The 23,374-nt window shown below is 34.9% G+C and overlaps 1 protein-coding gene across 1 annotated transcript in view; it reads right to left on the bottom strand.

The window, feature by feature from the left end:
* The window catches only part of PXDNL (peroxidasin like), a gene marked incomplete at its 5' end in the record, with an annotated part of 397,680 nt that overhangs the window by 106,184 nt on the left and 268,122 nt on the right, over nucleotides 1-23,374 (bottom strand). The window contains 9 exon segments of the mRNA XM_004435754.2: nucleotides 2,121-2,211; nucleotides 2,213-2,283; nucleotides 3,998-4,114; nucleotides 7,814-7,957; nucleotides 7,960-8,079; nucleotides 11,104-11,273; nucleotides 18,053-18,170; nucleotides 20,692-20,807; nucleotides 20,809-20,877. Coding sequence (XP_004435811.2) covers nucleotides 2,121-2,211; nucleotides 2,213-2,283; nucleotides 3,998-4,114; nucleotides 7,814-7,957; nucleotides 7,960-8,079; nucleotides 11,104-11,273; nucleotides 18,053-18,170; nucleotides 20,692-20,807; nucleotides 20,809-20,877 — 1,016 coding nt within the window.

Below are 23,374 nucleotides of genomic sequence, written 5' to 3'. Positions count from 1 at the left end.
ATCCAGTGGAGACATGTGTAGGAGAGGCAGTGACACAGGCTGGAAGGATATCTCCAGAACAAAATCTGTGCACTATGCACCCAGTGGTACTTTTCATATGTCTACCCAGTTATCCCCAAATCTTTTGTTGAGTTATTATCTTTTCCTCACTGAGAGGAAATGCCATCTTTTTCATGTATTACAGTCTCATATGAAATTGAGTCAATTTGTAGATTGCATATTATATCTTAATACACTATCTGAGTACTCTTTTAATTATTGTAGCTTTATTATGTATTTTATTATTTAGTGTGATTAGCCCTCCTTAATTATGGTTCTTTTTTAGAATTTTCCTGGTTTTTCTTTCTTATATCTCCTGGCTAATTATAATGATTTCTCTCGTCAAATCTATACTAAAGGATAGTGATGATAGCAGAAGTCCTTGCTCTCTTCCTTTATTGAGTGGAAATATTTATATCATTTTTCTATTAAGCAGGATTCTGGCTAATGAATTCAGTAGATCTATCTTATCACGTTGAAGAAATGTCTATTCAGACTTATGATACCAAGAGTTTTTAATGAGAATGAATGTTGAATTTTATCAAACGTCTTCTTAGTATCTATAGAAAGAACCATGATTTTTTCTCCCTAAATCCACTAATATGGTAAAAATATTAATAGCTTTTCTATTATTGTAGTATCCTTGAATTTCTGGATAAACACCACAATTCTGAACTAAAACTTTTAATGTGCTACTGGATTTTTCATGATTTATGATTATACCTATTTATTTACATTCCTGGATTTCTGACATAGATATGTGAGATAGACCTCCTTTTTTATATTTTAATGAATTCTTAGGATTTTGTTATCAAGACTATTTTTGTTTTATTAAAAATATTTTGTAATGTTCATTATTTTCCAGTCCCTGAAACAATTTGAATAGCACGGGGATTCTTCGCTATTTAAAGATGTGACGGTTTTCCTTGGGAAACCACCTGACCACAGGCTTTTATCGGAGGTAGCTTTTTCACAGTTTAGTATTCAGAGTAACTAACAATCTACACAGCCATGCCAGAGAGGAACAGCAGGGTATCTGCAGTGCTCTGATCTTTGGCAACATTTTTCCTCCCCTGCATATTCTGTTTAGATTTCTCTCTCTTCTGGAATTAGTTTTCATTAATTATTTGTTTCTACAAAATTACTAGTTTTACTCACTGTTTATAACATATTTGCATATAGTTGAGCAAAATATTAGTGGAAAAAATGAAACTATTGCATAGGTAAAGACTAGAAGCTTCTCTGGGGGGAAAACACAGTAAGGGACATAAAGGGTAAACATGAGGTGAGTGAAATGACATAGAAACAGAGTTAAAAGGAATTAAAAAGAAAAATGAAAGATCTAGAAATCAGGCAGAGAAAATCCAACAAATGAGTGCTTCTCAAACACATTGCTCTCAGGAACACTTTACACTTAAAACTTTTCGAGAAGCTCAAAGAGCTTTTATTTATGTAGGTTACATGTGGCTATGTTCACTGTATGAGAAATTAAATCTGAAAACTCTAAAATTTATTTACTGATTCAAAAATCACAATTATAAACTCATAACATTTTTAAATAAATAACTTATTTTTATGAAAATAACTAATTTTCCAAAAATAAAAGTAGTGAGTGGAGTAGCATTGTTTTATGCTTTTGCAAATCTCAGTAATGAAATAACTGTTTTTGAATTCAATCTCTTGCTATTAGTCATTTTTGTCGAAGTACATTAAGAAAATATGGCCTCACAAAGATAAGTATCTGCAAAAAGCAGAAATATTTTAAAAACCTTTTCAGATAATTGTGAAAAATCTTTGATACTATATGTACTATATGATATATAGGAAAGTTGTTAAGAGAGTAAATCCTAAGAGTTCTCATCACAAGAAAAAATTTTTTTTTCTTTTCATTGTATCTATATGAGATGATGGATGTTGATTAAACATATTGTAATTGTTTTACAATATATTTAAGTCAAACCATCATGCTGTACACTTCAAAATTATACAGTGATGTATTGTCAATTATTCCTCAATAAAACTGGAAAAAATAAAGAGGCATTCCCTTCAGCACAGGCCAACACAGTCACAGCACTCATCACCTTTGGGTTGTACAGTCAGCTGGATAGACACTTTTTTCACTCCCAATGGACTAACTGCTTGACATTCATACCGGCCTTGATCATGCATGATGTGCTATGTGGTCAGTTCTCAAAGTGCCAGAGCAGAGAACTGCATGCTGAACTTCCCGAGGGAGCCACCCTCCTGCAAAGAGAGAAGGAAAGTACTTTGTATTGCATTTGAATGGCTCAAAAATCTGAAAGCTAGAAAGGTATAGTTGTCCCAGGTAAAGGGTGGAATCTGTCTTTCAGGAAATCCTTGGTGTCAGGAGAAAATACTGTGATGGCCTCTCCCTAACGTTGCATCCAGGACACGTGGCACCCATTGACCCACTGACCGGCCCCAACAGGAGGACAGCTCAGCCTCCTAACAAATCCCCCACCTTCACGTTTGCCCCTCAGGTTTCCTTATCCCAACTAGAGGGCACGTTTCAAAACCAGTCTACTCACAACATCACTCTTGTCTTCAGCGGCTCCTATTACTCTTAGAAGAAAAACTAAAAGTCTTAACAAGGCGTGCGAGGCTCGCCCACACCTTCTTCTGCCGCCGTATCCCCCCAATCCCTTACTTAACATAGGACAAAAAGGCAAAATTTGGCTAGAAGAGAAATTATTTTTGCATTTGTTTATATTGATAACAGTTTTTATTCCTAAATTATCCACAAAATGATTACTAAATACAACTTTCAAATACCTCCTTAACATTTGTTTAAACCATGTATGCGATATTTGGAACATAAAACATTATAGAATTATAACATTTAAAGGGCGGAGGCAGCACATCAAGAATGGGATTTTTGTGACACTGACAATCCTAACGGCCATACCTCAGGACATCCTTGTACTTCTTACCTCTAAGCTTACACTGAGCCTACGCTCTCTGTGGTCACCAACAAGTAAATGAGTTGTCATTCTCAAGTATTTCAGTGAAAGTTTGTGCCTAATTAAATGTCTTGTTACAGAAGGAAAAAATGATAGCTAACCTTTATTGAGTATGTACACTAATTCGCCAGCTACTGTTCTAAATAGTTACGAGTATAAATACGTTCCAATCAATCCCACAGCCACCCCACGTTATAGGAATATCATCACCCCTCATACAGATGAGGGACTCTGGTAAACGGCAGTTAACTGACTTGTTCAGGGTCCCACAACGAGTAAATGAAGGTGTGGAGATGTGACTCGCAGCTTTCCGGCTCCAAGGCCCACCTCCCACCACTCTAATCTTATAAAGACTAGAGCAAAAACTTCAGTCAAAAGAAATTCCCAATGTTGATGTATTTAGAATTTCACCTGATACCTAAACTAATGTAGAAGTTAGGAATTCCAAGCCCAGAGAAATCTTAGAAAGTTCTCATCTCGCAGACTATCAGCCTTGTTCTGGAATGTTCCAAGCATTCCCTCTAAGTGCCTGGGCCCTTTGGTGGGGACGGTGGCCCCCACCAGCCAGGCCCCACCTCCTACCCACATATCAGTGACAGCAGCTCTCTTTCCTCCATTTAATATGTTAGAGCTTCCCTTACGAGTTTATTTCACTTACAATTTCATTTTGTACTAAAAGAAGATTCTGTCATTTTAAAAAAATGTTTTAAATCACTGAACTTTCCAAAATTTCCTTTTAAAAATCAGGAAACTGAGTTTCAGAGAGGATGATCTAAGGAAGGCCACACATCCAAATGATGAAACTTAAAACATCACAGAAATTTTGATGACATATTTGAATCAAAGGTTACTTTCTGGGTGTGTGATGTTTTCATGTCCATGATATACCTGTGACAATTAGTCTAAACTACATTTTATACTCTTCTAAAAAGATGACATTTATTTCTTCACACAATCACTTGTAGATACAGTAACACCTGCTTTTGTCCAGACAGTTACTGGAGGAGGTCGGCCTTCTGCTCCACAGAGAAATTCCACAGTGTGTCCTTCTAGCACCTCTTGATCCTTGGGGCTCACGGTAAATTGTGGAGGAGCTAAGGAGAATGAAAAATTACGTCAAAATTGAAAATTCTTTTATAAATTTTTAGTGAGAGAAAAAAGGAAATATGTATAAATATGTTACATAATTCAATTTTTTTTCCAATTATTTATGACGAAGGATATTAAGACTGTGTAAGAGCTTGTGTATGTTTGCGCCGGCTTGCAAGGAAACCAGAAATAAATATATCTGGTTTGCAAAGCAGAAAAACAGTAGTCAATAAAAAAGAATTATTTCTAAATCCTATGAGAGAGGCTTCATGTGATTAAATCTTCATAGTTGTTATTTATTGGCTATAATAGAGATATTTAAATCTATAAATCATATTTGAATCACTAACAAAATCATTTTCTCTAAACTTTCATATACAGAATAAAATTTGAAAGAAGTTTTTCTATTAATTTCAGGAAAAAAAAACTGCTCCTTAAGATGAATGTTTCCACAACACAAGATCTGATACCTTTGAAAAGTCACATGTAAGTCAAAATCCAAAGATTTCCAAATATTCAGATCTTTTACAGTTGACTTTGCTTAAATAATGAATAGCTAGAGCTGCATATACAGTTATAGCATCTATTCATGACTCTTATTAATATGAAAAATCAATCACTGTGGCCATTTAAGAAGGGCACAATGATTTCCAACAATACCTAAGTGACGACGTTTTCAAAACAACTTTCTGAGATGACCTGACAAATCACTTCTCTTTGATGTTAGATCTTTGCACAATTCCTACTACTCCTTGCTCCCACCCACCATCTGGAAATACAAGAAACGTGATAAAATAAATAATATTTGGCAAAGTGTATTTGTTTCAGTTTTTATATTTTATTCAGGTAATAAACGTTTTTAAAAGTCTTCAATTCCAAGCAAGACGCTAGGCTAAATAACTATGCTAGAAGATAGATTATAAGGTCACCCAAATTCATGAAAGCCCTCAGGAATGTCTGCAAGATATTTGTCTTATAGGAAAGTTGACCTGGAACAACCCACAGTCCCAAGTTCCATGTTCCACAGATGAAGAAATTCAGGCTGGGGGAGGCTGATGTGAATTACTGTCAGTCAGAGCTAATACGTGGCAGACACAGTATGAGAATCTAGGTCACTCAACCCCCAGCCTGAGGCTCTTTCCAGAACATTACACTAACTCTTAAAATCACTTGGAATTACTTGAAATGAACAAAAATATTTCTATATTAAAAAAGGAATTCATGACACAGTAAAAGAGCTATATAACAAAAATGGGTAGTAGTTAAGACAAATCATTTAGTCAAGACACAAATATTGGAAAATTTGATTTCAACTTTTTAATAATAATGAAAACTAACAACTAGCCGAGTCTGGGTGAAAAGCATTGTTATGTTTCATGTGTTCTCGAAAAGAGGTTTTTTTTTAATTTCCCAAGACTCCACATCTTACCAAAAAATGGGAAAAACATAAGTAAGTTATCATTTTACATTTGATCCTAACACTAAAATAAATAATTTGCTAGCTCAATGAAGAAATTTTGATCTAATGGTGAGAAAACCCCAAAGAGTTGAACATCACAAAGGCAGGCGATGTGGGCTGGAGGAACTGGACGAGAATGATGAGAGGACATGGCTGGGTTCCCTCAGTCCCATCTCCCACCCTGAAACAGCAGGCGCTTAGGGGAAGCAGTTTGCTATTTTATTAAAACCCATCCTTCTGGTGGATTTTACAAAATCCATGACCATGATGCCTCATTCAAAAAAGCGTTTTTATTTACATTGTTGATGACTGTAGGCCTTTTCACCTAAGTGCGGCACACTGTGATTCACATCTTCCATTGAAGCTTTTTTTTTCCTTTTTTCTTTATCATTTGCTCAGTCACTCTAGGGAAGGAAATTAACCTGCAGGTAATGGTATTTTTGGTTTAAATGGACATTAAAAGAACTAAAGAAAATTGATGGAACATCTGTTAGGATGACACAAAAGGGGTACATCTCAAGATATTTAGTCTGTGAACTAGTCAAATAAAAGAGGCCTCTTTCATAAATGAACTGAATGATTAATGGTCCATTTCAAGACCAATTTAAAGTCTCTACACACAGGTCTACAAGTAACATGGCACACAGGTGCAGGGGACAAAAGATAAGCAGACGGCGCAGTCAGTGCAAACTGACTGGCAGAAGGCACTCCTGAGCGTGTTGTAGTAAAACCCATCCTCAAAACCCATCCTGTAGCACAGGAGAGAAATGCACAGGACCAGATGTTAGGAGAGTTTAGTTAATCATCAGCTGATGCAGATGAACAAACAGAAAAACGGAAACTAAACATAGGAAGCTGAGAAACAAAAGATGAGCCGGTGCGCAAGAGAGGAGATTGTTAGAGTGCCAATGTTTGATTAGGCATTACACTTCTAAAACCAGACATTACTTATAAAATAACACCACAAAACAAAAGTAAACATTGTTTTCTTTGAAAGCATTTTTCAATCCTGACACATTGAAAGTGCAAAAACAGTGTTTGGGTCTTTAAAAGTAATTTCCCCCAGGAGCTACTAAAGACTTAAAGAAAAATTTCATTTCTACACCTTTTTAGAGCACAGAAAATGTTTTTCACGATATTAACATTTCTAGGGGAAAACAATTTTTCCTCAGACATATCAACAGAAACAAGAAATTATTGATCTATTGCTACTTAAGGAGTTGATGCTAAACAACTGAATTCAGAAACATTTACTGAATGGTAGAAGCCTAGGATGGATGAGTACTGTGCCTTTGGACGGGTCAGCTCCGCTGTGTGCAGCAGCCAGCACTCACTGCCCTAAACTTGCTCCAACCCCAGTAATGAACTAGGCTGGTCAGCTCCATATTTCTAAACAGTTTTTGTTCTGTGTTTCTCCGAGTCTGATTTTTTGATAGATAACATCCTATGCAAATATGTTAAGTAAAATGATAAAATTTCTTATCTAAATTATAATGCCCATGGCTCCAGAAAGCCCTTAAAATGGATAATTGTAAGTTATTATGCTCTTGTCAGCTGATGAAAAACTGTTTTGAATAGAATAGGACTTACATAACTCCAATAAAATTTATATTCTGCTGTTTACTAAACCTCTAAGCCCACAAGGAGTGTTGAATACATGTGTGTACACACACACATACACACAACTACAGCAGAAAGGAAGGGGCAGCTCCAGGTTAAGAACAAAAGAATAGCAGAAAAATCCAAGTTCTTTGCAACATGATTGCACGCCCATGAATATAAATTATTTATTGTGTTCAGAATAGTCTTACTATTGCGTTTGTTACACAGAACAGGCTACCCATAAGAGCCCCAGTATATTCTTAAGCTATGGTGAGTAGACAGCTTGCTAAGTGACTAAGAACCTAGGGCACAGCCTTTTCACTTTCATAGCTGGATTGTCTTTTCTATATGTGTAAAGTATTCTGAAGCACAAATATCTTTTGACAGTTTGCTGCCAGATTAATGACTTCATCTCTTTTATGGCTAATGGTTGATTATGGCATTTAGAAAAAGACTGAAGTGAAAAAGAAGACCCAGGTTTTAAAGTGAAGCAGATTAGTTTTCAAAATTCTATTGTGTCAAAAAGTAAATGGCAGATAAAATATCTCTCTACTGATTTACATGACATTATTTTTTAAGTTGAAAAATAATTTCCTGAGTGTGGCAGCAAGAACATTTCAATCATGCCCTTCTGCTCCCATACCTTGTACAATTATGTTTGCTGTAGCTTGAACAGAGCCTTGATCATTGTTGGCATGACAGGTAAATTGACCATGATCCTGCAGTGTGATGTTCTGCAAGCAAAGTCCTCCGGAAGTAGCCAGGTGCTTGGCTCCATCCAGCGCCTCTCATCGCCCCTGGTCCAAGTAACTTGGGGGTGTGGGTGGCCAGAGGCCATACATTCTAATGTTGTGCTGGTGCCAATTAAAACCTCTGCATCCTGGGGCTGGATTACAAAATTAGGCTTGGCTAAGGGTAAGAAGGGAACAAAACAAAATACAACCAGTAGCAGTTAAGAAGGTTTATATACTCTACATTGTGGTTTTTAAGACTATTATCACTTTCAGAATGCCTTTGTACTAAAAAATTATATGCAGCCATTAAATTCTGAAATAATTAAATCCAAAATAAATTAAATCTGAATTTGATATAAATACACAATTTTTTAAAAAGACTGCTGGCCTTGATGTTGTGATGTATCAAAGACACTGCTATGTGCCCATCTACTCCTTATTTTAGGGACTAAATGTTCAAATGTTCCCGTTGAAAAATATCCCCTTTCTGGATTCCCCTGCAGTTAATGGTGTCCGCGTGTCACAGTTCTGCCAATGAGATGTAGACAGACATCATTGGGAAGAGTTTCCTTCCCAAACAAAAAGGCAAAGACTAACCAGTCATCGCTCTGCCTCCCATTTGCTACCTGGAATTCAGGCATGGTTTGGGTTACAAGAGCCACCCGATGACCAACATACCCTGAAGACTGGAGATTAACCAATTTAATCTAATTCAACACTCGAGATTTGATTCAATTTTAACAATATTGAATGTCTTAAGTATACTAGTAAAATGCTAGATATTGGAAAGATATAAAAATGCACAAGACATTCCTTTCCTTGTATGCTCATGCTTTGGCTACGAGGACAGAGGACAAAACGTATAGTCTATAAAACTACAACACACTTTGGAAATCATTATATTAGAGTTAGGTGTGAAGTGCTATAGAAAAGGTGCTGGCAGAAGGGAAGGGAGGGTACAGGGAGAGCTATTATAAGAATTGGGGTAAGAGGTTTTGAAGTGAGTCAATGGCAGTGGAAATGGAAAGGAAGATAACCTGATGCATCTTGGAACTAAATTTTTAGAGACTTGATAAACAAAAGGTAGCAGTAGAAGCTGACTCTGAAGTTTTTGGAGGATATTAACAATGTCAACAGAGATGACAAACATGAGGTGAAGTGCAGGCAAATCTGTTTGAGGGATGTAAAAAACGTACACGTGAAAATGAGCGAGAAGGCAGTGGGAATGTCAACCGGAATCTCAGGAAAGATATTAGCAATGAAAACTATGAACTGCACATTAATTATTCAAGCTAACTGTTTGGGAATTGCTGTAAAACTCAGAGCTCAAAGGAGGAGGAAGAAATGTGATTAGGGCAGCTTGGAGGAAGAAAGGGAAGGGAAGATCTAGGAGGAACAGCCCATTAAAGTCAGGCTGAAGACACTGAGGAAGAAGAGTGGCTTAGGAAAGGATCGAGAGGACGTGCTGTCCCAGAAGTCAAAGCCGGAAGACTTCCGTGTGCAGTGTCAGGCTGGACCTAGAGGAGGAAGAGAAGGAGGCTTTGGAAGGAGCCAGTGGGCTTGCCAACTAGAAATTACTTGGGAACTATGTAAGGAGTTCCCATATTCAGTCAATCTCCAACTCAGACACATATTTATCCTGGAATAATTCTTGATTCAGTGCCATTTTCTCTATTCTGTTTATCACCATCCACGCGACCACTCTCTTCTGCATTATTGCATAGCCTGCTAACTTCCTCCCTCATCTTACCCTATCTGCCTGCTGGTTCTCCAAACTGCTGCCAGAGAGATGTTTGTAAAAGAAAAAACTAATTTTGATCATGCTTAGGGTGCAGTCACGAATAGCCTGAATGATGTGACTCTACCTCACGCCTCGCCAAATCTCATGTAATTCTCAGCCCTTCATTTGTATCCTCCAGGCAGCAAGAACTTCCGTGTCTTGAATGTGCTCTGCTTTGTCTTCCCTTACTGGGGTTTCTACTAAAATAATGTTTCCACCCTATTTATCTGGCTTTCTCCTACTCGTCCTTGTTTTCTACTTAGATGTCACTGGTCCTGGAAAAACCTTTCTTGAAGGAACACAGCTTTCCAAGTCTGCCCCAAGGTTCTTCTTCTGTCAGGGGTGTGCTGAGCTGGCTCTGGAGAACCAGTTATCCAAGGTTTAGAATTTTGCAAGCTGGTTGTTAAGCATAGCCGTTATTAAAAATTAAATTACATAAACTTACAACTAAATAAATGTCATTAATATCAAATATACATTCTGAAATGCATCACTTCTAATTATTTTACATTTTACTATTATCTAGAGTCTTGAGCTTATTTATGTCTGTTGTGGCTGCCTGGTGGAAATGCTACATAATGGGGCGCTACTGCACATCTCTTCCCAACTCCATGGTGAGTGTGTCAGTCATGTCAGCAACTTGAAATTGGCCATGGAGGGATTATTTATATTCCAGCAATTGACAAATGCTGCAAATCAGGGCTTCCTTTTCACCCCTCACATCCAGTTTTTAAACATTTACCAGCACACAACTGTCATTTATGCTTTGAGCCCCTCTCCATACCCATCATAAAACTTATCATTTTGTTGAATTATGGTTATCACCTATCACACTATGGGCTCAATAAGGTGAGAGACAGTGTCTCCCTATTTCCATCATCTTAGAGTGGTATTAATAAAAATTTGTCACAATTATTGTCTCTGGCTTATATAAGCTACTGAAATTATGGCTCCTGGAAAGCTAAAGGAGCGTGGTTGCTAACTATGCAATCTTCAACAGCTATTTCAGGGGGCATTCAATAAATATTTGCTGAATAAATTAATTATGAATGAATGACTGAATTAAGTGCTAAGGATGATATTCCTGCCTAGATGCCGCCATTCCCTCTGCCTCACAATGCTAGGTCATCTTCTGAGGAAGCTGGATGGGTAATTGAAAGAAGAATAGCAAAGTCTCAGAACAGCAGCTATGGTGATCAGAAAAGAACAGAACTAAGGCAGGAAATTAAAATTGACTTCAAGAGAAAAAAATTCAACTTTCTCCAAAAGAAGATAATAAAGTGATAGACAATGTCAATTTTTTCACTTTTAATCATTACATAATTTAAAGAAGCAATATAAGGTCATTTTTTGGAGCAAATAAGTAATGGATAGCTGATGCATTTACGTTAAGTTCAATCAGGGAAAATAAAGCTCTACCTGGAAGACTGGAGTATCCGAGCAGGGCATTCCGCGTCTTGACTTCCCCAGCTGGGTTTCTGGCCAGACACCGATATTCCCCTTCATTGGACTTGCGAGTGTTCCAGATCATGAGTGTCTCAGCATCAAACAAAGTAAGTCGAGTGTCATCTTCCAAATCTAATGAATGGCTGGAATTATATGTTTTACATACATATTACTTAATCCCAATCATATTTAAAACTTTTAACAAGACTGAGTACAGGATTTTATAAATATATTTCATGTATAGTGACTTGTTAATTTTTTATCCAAGCTTATTTGAATTTAAACCTTAGTTGTCCCTTCCCATTTCTGAGATTGTACTCTGAACACAGATTTCCAGTCAAGACAGGATAGAAGGGAAGGATGTTTCAATGTCCTGCCTTCCAGGGCAGCCTGAATTTAGACACTGAAGCAGTCTCTCCTATGCGAAGGATACTCCAGCACATTTTTATATCTCTGAATTCCTATTTTAAAAAAAAAGAGAATTCATCAGATAGTGATATGTAATTTTTCACCTCTTTTCTGTGAGTTGACCAGTATACTTTCATATTTTGTTTACGTGTAAAAGAAGTATTCATATTCAAACCAATATGGCTCAAAGCCAAGTACAATTATATGACAGCATTAAATATGCACACCCCACCTACCCAGTTGTTGGATATCAGACCCTCTTAATTGACCTAGACCATTTTGGAGATACTAGGAAAATGCCTTTTATCAATTTAAATGGAAAATCCATTGAGTTCAAGTAGTGATGACTATGATCCAGAAGGTTCAGACATGTGACATCACATTACTTCAATAATCACAAGAAAAAGAGTGTTTGTGTAGGTTATTTTCAGCAGTAACTGCAAAGCTACTGACACACAAACATATGTTGGAAATTTTTACAGAATTTTTTTTCTGGTCAGGGTTTGTTTTCTCCTTTATAAATATTTAATGATCATACGTGGGGAGGAATATAGATGTTCACAAGAGTATGTTTAGGACTAATGAACATATTAAGCACTAAAAATAAAATCTAACCCCCCATCATTCATCACTCAATAAACATTTATTTAACACTATTTGTCCCCCACCAATAACACCCTTCACAAGGGAAAAAGTCCATTGCAAGAATCTTGTTTCTCTCCTTTTAATTTGTTTGTTTTACAAAGTCAAGGGGTTCCTGGTAAACAATTGTCTACTAATTTCAAAATGTGCCAACACTGAAGAATAATAACTCAGCCTCTCCTCATATATGTAAAAACTAAAGCATGTTAAAGAGATGGAGAAATCGTCATCCTTATTTAGCAATTTTTGTCATAAAAGATAAAGAAGCAGACAATGGTCCTATTTCACATTTATTTTCTTAGAGAGGAGCAGAAGAGAACACAGGACAGACAGAGGCAATCCGCTCTTCTTCACCCACTGAAAAGGCTAATCTGAAGAAAAAGTACCAGTCAGTCAAAGGAGAACTTCAAGTTGTTATTTTTGAAGAGATTCACTTCAGGAAAAACAGCATTGCTTTCGAATGGGCAGCAACGCAAGGCACAACACAAACTAGATACTGGATATTCCTGTCAGTATAAACTGACAGAGCCACTCAGTGTAAGTTACACGAAATGAGCACCAGAAAACATGTTTTTTAAAGTGCTCGAATTCAAATGGTTCATTTAATATTAAGCAATTTGATTATTTTAAACGGTTCTAAAATCATGTAACATTGAACTCAGTTAAGACTATTTGCAAAGGAACATGCCAGCAATAATGGAATCGCATCTTTTCCGAAGATGATTTAGTTTCCTTAAAATTTGTTCTAAGAGCTTCCAGGTTGATGAACATGCAGAGATTTGGGGAAAGCGGCAAGCTCAGAGAGCATGGAAGCTCCATGCCCCTTCCCTTATTCCTTCCACGTGCATCTTTCCCATCTGGCTGTTCCTGAGTTATATCCTTTTATTACAAATGTGTTATCTACCCCCTGCCAGATCCTTGGAACACTAATAGATGCACACAGTCCCTTCCTTCCTGGAGGCAGAGTCTTGTAAGAGGGCAGATTAGTAACAACACAGCATTTGTCTCAGCCTCCATGTGATGAAGAATTCAGACAAAAAGAAGGAGGAAGATATATGTACACACACACACATTACACAAAGAGAATTAAACCAAATGTGGCTCCCAAAAAAACTTGTTCTAAAACCTTGAACCCCAAAACATCAAAAGTTACCAGATGTATGCATGCTATCTATCTTCTGGCTAGACACCACAATATAATTCACCAAGATCCACTACATTAAAAATGATATAAAATAGACAGCAGCACATCACACCCATAAATTTAAAATGCATCATTCGTTTTCCTGGTTATATTCCTCTTTGGTCATATCTCCTTCCTTATGCCCATAAAACTTGTTTTCTCACGAATCATGATGTTCTTTCAAAAATTCAAAGCAAGTCTTCATGGTTCAATATATTCCTTTCACATTGTCAGTTTGATGCAAACCAAGTAGCAACCACATGTAAAAACACTCCAGTTTGCATAAGCAGAATTTACTTAGTTTTTTTCTTTGAACATGTGCCAACAAACATGTTTGATTTAATGGAGAAGTATCAATAACTTTTATTAAAGGCAATTCATTGCAACAAGCATTTATTAAGTGCTTTCTGAGAGTTAGGCACTGTGGCTAGGTACCAGAAATATAAAGATGAATAAGTTATCATCCATGTCCATAAATTAAAAATATCCTCCACATATAAAGACATCTTTAACTGTAAATTAGAATATAATCATAAGGCTTCCTTGTAATCTGCTGTAACTATCATAACAAATGTTTGCAGTTCTTTAAAAGGGTCAAAATTTCCATGATCTAGAACCTCAACATTAAGAAAAGTATGGCTGGTTTAAAAATTTCTTTCATTATGTTGCTCAACATCTTCTAGTGGCATTCAAAGATTATAAATTAAAAGCCAAATTTAGGGGCTGGCCTGGTGGCATAGTGGTTAAGTTCATGCACTCCACTTTGGCTGCCTGGGGTTCCCAGGTCACCGGGCTCGGACCCACGCACCACTTATCAAGCCATACTGTGGTGGTGTAGAGGAAGATGGGTACGGATGTTAGGTTAGGGCTAATCTTCCTTTAAAAAAAAAAAAAAAGAGCCAAATGGATTAGCTTTCCAGTCATGTTGCAATCTTTTTCTATTGCTTTCATAGGTAAAGCCTTTATTCCAACAAACATGGTCTACCATTTTCTTGAATTCAGTCTTTATGGATTTTTATTCTATGTCTTTATTCATTCTTTCTTCAGCTGGAATGCTTTCTCTCTTCTTTGAATTTAGTCAATCATTTATTTAAAATTTATTTTTGAGTGTTATTCCTAGATGCTAGTAATCACTTTACTTTCCTGTTAAAAAGCCTAAAGAATCTCCAAAATTACATTGACAAATGGTTGATTTCTAATTTTATTAAAATATGTTCAAAGAAAGGGGTCTTTATGAACTTGGTTCTTTGCTATGAGTTGAGATTTTGTTTCTTTATATGTGATTGATTTGGGTACATATTCCATAGTTACTTGAAAAGATAGGGTAGTTTAGCTTTTTATGTAGCAGATTTTTAAATACAAAACCAGGCTTCTTATGTTGTTTATATATCCCTATGAATTTTTGTTCTTATTCTTTCTGAGAAAGGAGTACTAAAATTTCTCACTGTATTGGGTTTGTGTCAATTCATCCTTGTAATTCTCTCAATTTTATTCTAATTTTTGGCAGCTACTTTGTAAGATACACAAAGGTTTATGAATCTTATATTTAGGTGAATTGTTCCTTTTATCACTAAGTATGATATAATGATATGCAATTACACTTTTGTCTTGCAATTGATTTTGGTTGATATTAATATTGCTCTATTACTTTTATTTTGATTAGTATAACTTTGTTGTTACATCTATTTATCCATCCAGTTTCATCTCTCACCATCATAATGTTTCAGATATGCCTCATAAATAGCATATAGCTGGATTTTTTAATCCAATCACATGTATTTCAATAAGCTATTTAAATCTGTACACTTATTGTTTTTACTGGTATATTTAAATTTATTTCTGATGAGATATTTCGTTTGTTTTCTCTTTCCCATGCCTTTTCTTTGCCTTTGTTTTCTATCTCTTCTTCCCTTTTCTCAGATTGATCCAGTTTTCTTTATTCACTCTTTCCTTTCTCCTAGTATGGAACTTATATTCCCTTTCTATTTTTTAGTATTTTACCATAATTTTTAAAATGGACATATCAAAATCTAAAGTTAATAACACTGTTATTAACTTTCTACATCAAAAATGAGGCATGAAAATGATTTAATTATGTCCTCTCCCCTTACAATTCTTTTGTTAGTATCATTTAACATTTAACATTTTATTTCTCACTTACTTTAAACTTGATCAATACTGTATTTAATAATCTCAGTTTATTCATATTTATCAACATGTTTAAAAATTACTTTGTTCACCTTTGCTTCTTGCATATCATGTCTTCCTTATGGATCCAATTTCCTACTTACTGAAGCACATCTATTTGTAGTTCTGTTAGCAAATATCCCTGAGTAAGGCTCAATTCTTTGTCAGATAATTTAGCTGGATATACAATTAAAGAAAACCAAAATTTTTTCCTTAATACCCTAAATATAGTTCATTATCTTCTAGCTGATGTAAAGTTAACTGTCATTTTAATTGCTACACATTTGAAAGTAACCTGAAACTTATCTTGGAATGAAAGATTTTATCTCTGAGTTTCAATGTTCTAATTATAACGTATCAGGTATAGATTTCCTTTTCAAACCTGTTTGGGAATCAATACAATTCTTAATCTGAAATCTCATAAGTTTTTTTCATTTCAAGAAAATTCCTAGTTGTTACCATTCCAAACATCACCTCCAGCTCTCAATTTCTAACCTTTCCTACTGGATGTGTCCTGGAAATTTGCATTATAGACTCCATGTCCCTTAACTACTCTGAAATCTACTTTACTCCAACAAATCTATCTTCTAATTCTCGAATACTACCCTTGCTTGTATCTAATCAGTTCTTAACCAACTCCACTAAGGACCCTAGTCAGGACAGAGGTTACCTCCAGAGGAGGAGAAGAGGAGACTGTTAAGACTGGGACAACTAGGTAGCTTCTAATGAATGGACAGTATTTTTTTCTTAGCCTGATTTATGTTAAACAGATGTTTGTTTCAAATTATTTGCTATACTATACTTTGTTTCACACTCTTTCAGTATATATGTTATCTTTCCATAAAAAAACACTCAACCACAAATAATCAGTAAGTTAAGACTTGTTGATGTTAAACATTTCTTGGCATAAATCCTTCCCTTTCATCTTTAAATTTTCTATATGAAATGGTTACTATTTTAACCTACAGTTCCACCTATACTTTACCTTTCCTTTATTTTATTCCTTGTTTTTCAATTTCTTTGTTTTCTTTTAAATGCATATTATCTTCTTTAGCCACTATATTTAAAACCTTCATGTCATAAGTTCCATCAGGCAATATGATTTTTCACTTGTCCCTTTCTAAATACTTGTCAGTACCTTTGTAACCTTGAACACATAATGACTGAATTTAAACTGTAAGAAGGCAGAGCAAGCAGTTTTAAGACATTACAAGCAGCAATTTCTGCTTCTCAAGTACCCTTGAACAATCTCCAGGTGGAAATAAATTGAAGTCTTCTATCAGCTGAAGTCTTTCTCCTGGGCTAGATTCCAGATTTAACAGTATTCATAATTGCCTTATTTTCAAGATATTTTTAACCTACACTTACTAATTTTTTACAAGAATTAAAAACATTTTACAAGCATGTCTGAGTTTCTGACTACCATTAGAAATCCAAATTATCTATAAAAATCACATCAACTATTTATTTTATGAATAAAAGGATAAAAATTCAGAGTTGATTATACACATGACAGAAGAAAATCAATGAAATTTTATGCAAGAATGGAAGAGACACATGCAAACCATGCTAGTTACCAATAATGTAATTAATGATAATATAATTGTCCAAGTACTATCATTGAATTGTATCAAGTATATAGTTCATTTTATATATCTATTTTATGTTACTGTCCCATTCCTCTTTTAGTACTTTTATTTTAACTGTTTAAAAGTTTGTTATTACCATTTAATTTTATATTCACAAGCTTTTAGACTCATAGGTTCTGTGTTTTATCAAATACTACAATGAGAATAAAATAAATGACTAATATTTTAAATAATCTTGCATATCCTTTATTGCCAATTCACTTACATAATCTTATACTGATTTCCTATAAGAAAATTACAATATCAAATAGGAAATATCAGTTTGAACCTAAAATAATTAAGATAGGGTTATATCAAATTATGTTCATATTCTAAAAATACTAGTTTGTTATTAATCCCCAAATTTCCTTCTAAAAATAATATAAAATTCTTTTAGTCAGTTTCATAATCATTCATATCCAGAAACATACAATTTTTTTTTCTTTTTGGTGAGGAAGATTGGCCCTGAGCTAACACGTGTTGCCAATCTTCCTCTTTTTGCTTGAGGAAGATTATCCCTGAGCTAACATCTGTGCCAATCTTCCTCTATTTCATATGTGGGACACCTCCACAGAATGGCTTGAGGAGCAGTGTGTATGTCCAAGTCTAGGATCCGAACCCGTGACCCCCAGGCTGCCAAAGCACATCATTCGAACTTAACCACTATGCCACTGGCTGGCCCCGGGAAATATACAATTTTTAAGTCCTCTAGATTCCTTGAGTAAGCCAAAAATAAGAGTTAAAGACATTTTTATCTCCAAGAAATTTTGAAAATTTAAAAAATTCCATTTCTAGATAAATGAGTTGAAGTAAGATAAAAGGATTACTGAAATTGTAAAAAGAATTACAACATGTGACCATGCTCAGTATTTACTTGTTATGTATCCAGATAATTTCAGGTTTGGGGCTTCCTTCAGCCCGGGAGGTGAGGCAGACAGTATTCCCTGAGGTTACCTCCACATCTTGGGGCTCAAGAGTCATTCAAGGACTTTCTGTAACAAAAGAATTATTAGTATACTTTTAAAAGATACAAAATTATAGCATTCTAAGATATTGTTGAGAAAGAGTTATAGATAATTTTAATTTCTTTCTACATTAAAGTTTTACACACTGAACTGCATTTACCCAGTAATATATGTACCAGTTTAGACTTTAGACATGTATTTGACTTTAGAAGTTTGAAAGATTCACCACATAAAGGAATCTCCAATGAAGTAAATTAAGTAAATGTCCTTGTGCTTTTATGTCTAATAGTTCAATACAACCATATTTATGGAAGGAGTTTGATTTTATGGGTCAATAATTCAAACCAAGTTTAAATTGAGCTTGCAATTTTGCAGGCACCCCTCCCCCCCAGACAATTAGCCATCCAACTACCCACTTTACACAATTTATAAGAATTTATATGCCCAGACCTCAAATCCGGTTGAGCAAAATTACTTATCAATATAAATGAATGACCCCGTTCTCAAATAATAATTGGATGGTAAAACATGGAAACATTTAAATTATTTAAATAAGGAAGTGGAGTGATTGACTTTTAATGAATCAGATAATATTACTGAATTTAAATTATAGAGAAAAATGTACAAAAGGGAATTTCACTTTTCTATAGCAAATTTCACATAATTCTCTTTAAACCTTTCTAAATGATAAAACTCTTCCTTTTATAAATGCATCATTTGAGATTTCCAATCATTAACAAGTAATCATACCTAATGTGTCTGGAGGACATTACATAGATCTTTAGTAATCTTATCCACTTCATTAAAAGTCCATATAATCAACATCTTGGCTTTACCCTTTTTAGAAAAATGGTTTTGTTCATTTATATATTTATTTTAAAAAATGATTCAGCATCTACAGTGTGTGGGCATAACGCTAAGACTAGTGATGAAGCAGCGATCAAAACAAAGTCTCTGTACTTACGGGATTATAGTTTCATTGAAGCAAATAACACAACAATGGATAATAACAAATTGTGACAAATGCAAAGATGAAAAATAAATGATGTTTTGATAGATTATAAAATGCGACTGATTCAGTGGGTGTGTGGTAGTGAGGAGGTAGGTAGGGAGGGGGATTAAATAAAGTCTTTCCAAATAATTAATGTTTAAGAAGAGGGCTATGTTTAAGAGATGTAAGAAGAATGTTGGAGGCAGAGAAAACAGCATGTCAACAGTCCTTGAGTCAGAAAGGAGCTTAAAAACCTCTAGGAATGGAAAGCCATAGTGACGGCTAACCATCACCAGCAAAAGGAAGAGGGGAGTGCATCGGGGTTGGAACAGGCAGCCAGGGGCTGCAACATACAGGAAGTGTTGACCATGTTAAGGACTTTGAACTTTATTTTAAGGTGTGGGAAGCTATAAAAGGGTTAGAGCAGAAGAATGATGTAATCAGATATGTATTTTTGAAAGATCTCTCCAAATATAATAGATTGGAGAGGGAGAAAAGTAAAAGCTAGGACATCAGTTAGGATGTAAAGTATTCCAGGCAAAACTCGATTGCGGCATAAAATAGAAGTTGGTAGTAAATATGGAAGGTATGGGCAAATCCGAGACTTATTTGGAAATAAAGACCAAGTCATTTTTCTTCTCAATTTGGATGGAATTGAATTATATTAATATAATTTTTCAAATTACCTCTTTAGAGAAATTCAAAAGCTGGCTCTTTAGTGAATGGGGCCTTAGAAAACCAATTTCTGCTGTAAACTATAATCTGAGTAAATTTCCAAGGAGCCAGTCATCACACACGCACATACACATGTGCACACACACACTCTCACACACAATGTGTGTGTGTACTTATAGTCATATATTCGTATTTAAAATTATATATAGGAATAGATAGAGCAGATAAATAAACAGATATTCTTTTATTTACATTAAAAGCTTTAAGTGAGAATCACATAATATCCTAAGAAGCCATACTCAGTAGAAGTAATGCCTGATAGCTTTGTCAAAATATGAACACATGCTTGTTAAATCCAAAGTATATATTATTTTAAAATATACAAAGATATATTAAAATAGGTTTTCATTACTCAAGTGATATTTGTGACCCTATTTTATGTGAGAAAAAAAAACCATTTAGTGGATTTGTTGATCGTTTTTCCTAGCAGGGATTATTAGCAATTATTTGATCTAAAGGTGAGAAATCTAAGTTATCGATTATTAGCACTAAGTCATACTACGGTATAAGTGGAGACTTGAATGCTAGTCGTGGTGTTTTGTGACCTTGATGAAAAATAATTTTCCTCAATATTTCTCCTTTGAAATTATGGAAATTGGATTAAATGATCCTCAAAGACTCTCCCAGCTTTAACGATTTATGATGATAATAACTTCCTTAAGGAAAAATGCAGATGATGAAAAGGCTATACTTTTAACCAAATACCTTAAAAACATTTTCTGATAATGTGCTCTTCCAAATTCAACATCACATAATAAGCCTTTATAGAAAGAGGACAAACAAAAGACATTTCTTGTGTACACGCACAGAGAAAATACATACCACAGTAGAACTCCTCTGCTGTGACTGCAGCGACCCCGCATTCGCAAAGTCTCCTCGGATACTCACACCTAGCAGCAGCCTGGGCATGGCCATTCCGGACGTAGCTCGGCATGAGTCCCCAGCCACGCCAAGTCACACCAGCACGCCAAATCACAGTTGCAGGCTAGAGCGTTGGAATCCAGATGCCTAGGCACGCAGGCAAGAATTGCGACTGTTGAAAGTGACTATTAATTTCTATTTTGAATCTTTTGAGTTAAAATATTTAATTTCATCTAATTTACCTTCTCTGTCACATTTTTGACTCCAAGATTTCTAGTTACCAATAAACAAATTAAAACAAATGCTTACCTGGTTACATATTTTGAACAGAGCACATACATTTCCATATTAACAATATTTTTGGAAAGAACTCTGAGACTCATAAAGTGGTTTCCACTTTACAGGCACCATATTATTTGATTATAAATAAATAATTGTATTCTTAGAGAACTCTTAGAGAAAACAAAACTATACATACTGAAAGGTTACAGTTCTTTTAAATGTTAAAGAATAGAGAATTCATATTTGGTGGTGGTGGGTTTTTCTAACTTTTTCACAGAGATTACACAGAGGAGGAGTAGAGGCTGTATTGCTCAAAGGCAGCCTGTGACTGCTGTGTATGATCCATGTGGCTGCCTCAGATGACCTGCTCTTTCTCCTGAGAACCTCCGGGACGTCAGTATGGACAGGCCCACGTTCCCTGTGCTCTCAATTTTCCCTAAAGGACAGAGGCAGAACCCTTTTTATTTTTTTTAAGTTAAAACGCCAGGCGATGCCATTTTACAAAGCTCCACATCTTGAATTTTCTCTTGCAGATTGTTATGGGAAGGCCCTTTACATTTCTTTGTGGTATTTCCTAATCTAGGGGCACAAGTTATTCACTTTTGCTAAGTTTTACTATATTTTCCTAATCTTTTCTAGTATTTTTTGAAATAAAAAAATAAAATAAATGATGAAATAAAACAGATAGCCAAAGAGAATTACAGTGTATATCTCTATTCTCACAAAAAGATGTGTAGCAAAAGGGAAAGGAATGATAAATTATCTCTTTCATCCATCCCAAGAGTTAAAAGAGGGCATTAGCTCCATGGAATTCGCAAGTGTGTCTGTAGCGGTAACCAGGTCACACTCTGCACGAGAGAATTCCAGGGATAAAAGGATACTAGGAACATATTTATGATAGTGACGAGGTTTATGTTGTTTAAATTTTACTGTAATAAGTAATGCTTTATGTGACTTAAGCAGAATAAAAAATGCTATAATTTTTAATAATTTGTATAAAAAGGCCTTAAAAAACATTTGGGAAAACAACAAATGAAGGAATCACTTTTCACATAAATTAAGAAATCACCTAGCTGTTTTAATTTAGGAGTTTGTATTAATATCAAGTTATTGGAACAGTAACAGTTTTTTTCTGAAAGTAAAAAAAAAAAAAAAAAAAATCATGCTCTTCTCTAAATTTAGAATTTAGAATACTTCCAGAAAACTCTATATTTTTAAATAAATTTAATAAAGATTTATTGTCTGATGAATTTGTAAAGTATATTGTAGATGCTTAGTTCATAATATTAAGTTATATTGTATTTAAATTGTATTACACTAAAATGATAGCTAGATTTGATAGCATTAAATGGTTAAATTAAAGAAAAAATCTCACACTCATTAAAAAGTTACTTAATGGTATAGATTTTATTTGCTTAATGCTTCCATCAAGACTTCACACTAAACTGAGGAAATAAAGCCAGAGCTGAAGTAGAGAATACTTTCCTCCTTGTCTAGAGTGATGTACAAAACATAGAAGTTTACTAGCACTTGTTCAGGAAGATACTGTTGAGTTCAGTGTCCTTGGCTATTCCTTGTCACCGACAGATTAAGTCTATCAGCTACTTGGTTAAAAACATATCTATTTCAACATTAGTGAGTCCAAAGTTCACTCATCTGATTTACGTTTTGAGTTTAACGTCTGGTAATTTTATTAAAAGCAGCTTGTAGTTGAAATATTAAAGAGTGAATTCTCTCTTCAGTATCACCATGAGACTTCTTGGAGTTGAACACAAGCACCTTACTTGTGATGTCAGTACAAATCCCTTGGGAATATCACAGACACTGGGCCCTAACAGTCCAGAATGTTCCATTTCCGTGATTTCATCATTGCTTACATTATCAGCCCTCCATTAATCAGTGATCCACATCTTCTCTTATGTATCCTCATTGCTGTGTGTTTTAGTAACAACTGAACACAAGATTTAATTTCTTTTTATAACTATCAACTTCAATTAAGATTTTCATCCATAGCAAAGATACAAAACATGAAAAAAAAACAACTAAAGGATATATTTTTCACTTGCCACTTGAAAAACACCTTTATTGGAAAAAAATATAGCACTATAACTAAATTTTTGTAAAAAATTATGTTAGGGACCCTTTATTAATAGAGCATTTCCAAATTTATACTGGGAAAGCATTGTTTGAAACATTGCCTATAATTTAGAGTTATGAATTTTGAAAAATAAAAAGCTATAGAGTAAAACAATAAGAAAGGTGGGTTACCTTAATCTTTGTTAGACCACACTAAATATTAATAACACACTATGCTTAAAATTATTGCCATTTTACTCTTTTCCATTTTGAAAGTGCTCTTAGA

The sequence above is a fragment of the Ceratotherium simum genome, chromosome 31, assembly GCF_057802395.1.
Source record: "Ceratotherium simum simum isolate JZ-2026a chromosome 31, ASM5780239v1, whole genome shotgun sequence".
Lineage (NCBI taxonomy): Eukaryota > Metazoa > Chordata > Mammalia > Perissodactyla > Rhinocerotidae > Ceratotherium > Ceratotherium simum.
The sequence above is the reverse complement of the archived record's forward strand: the minus strand, read 5'-3'. Positions and strand labels throughout refer to the sequence as shown.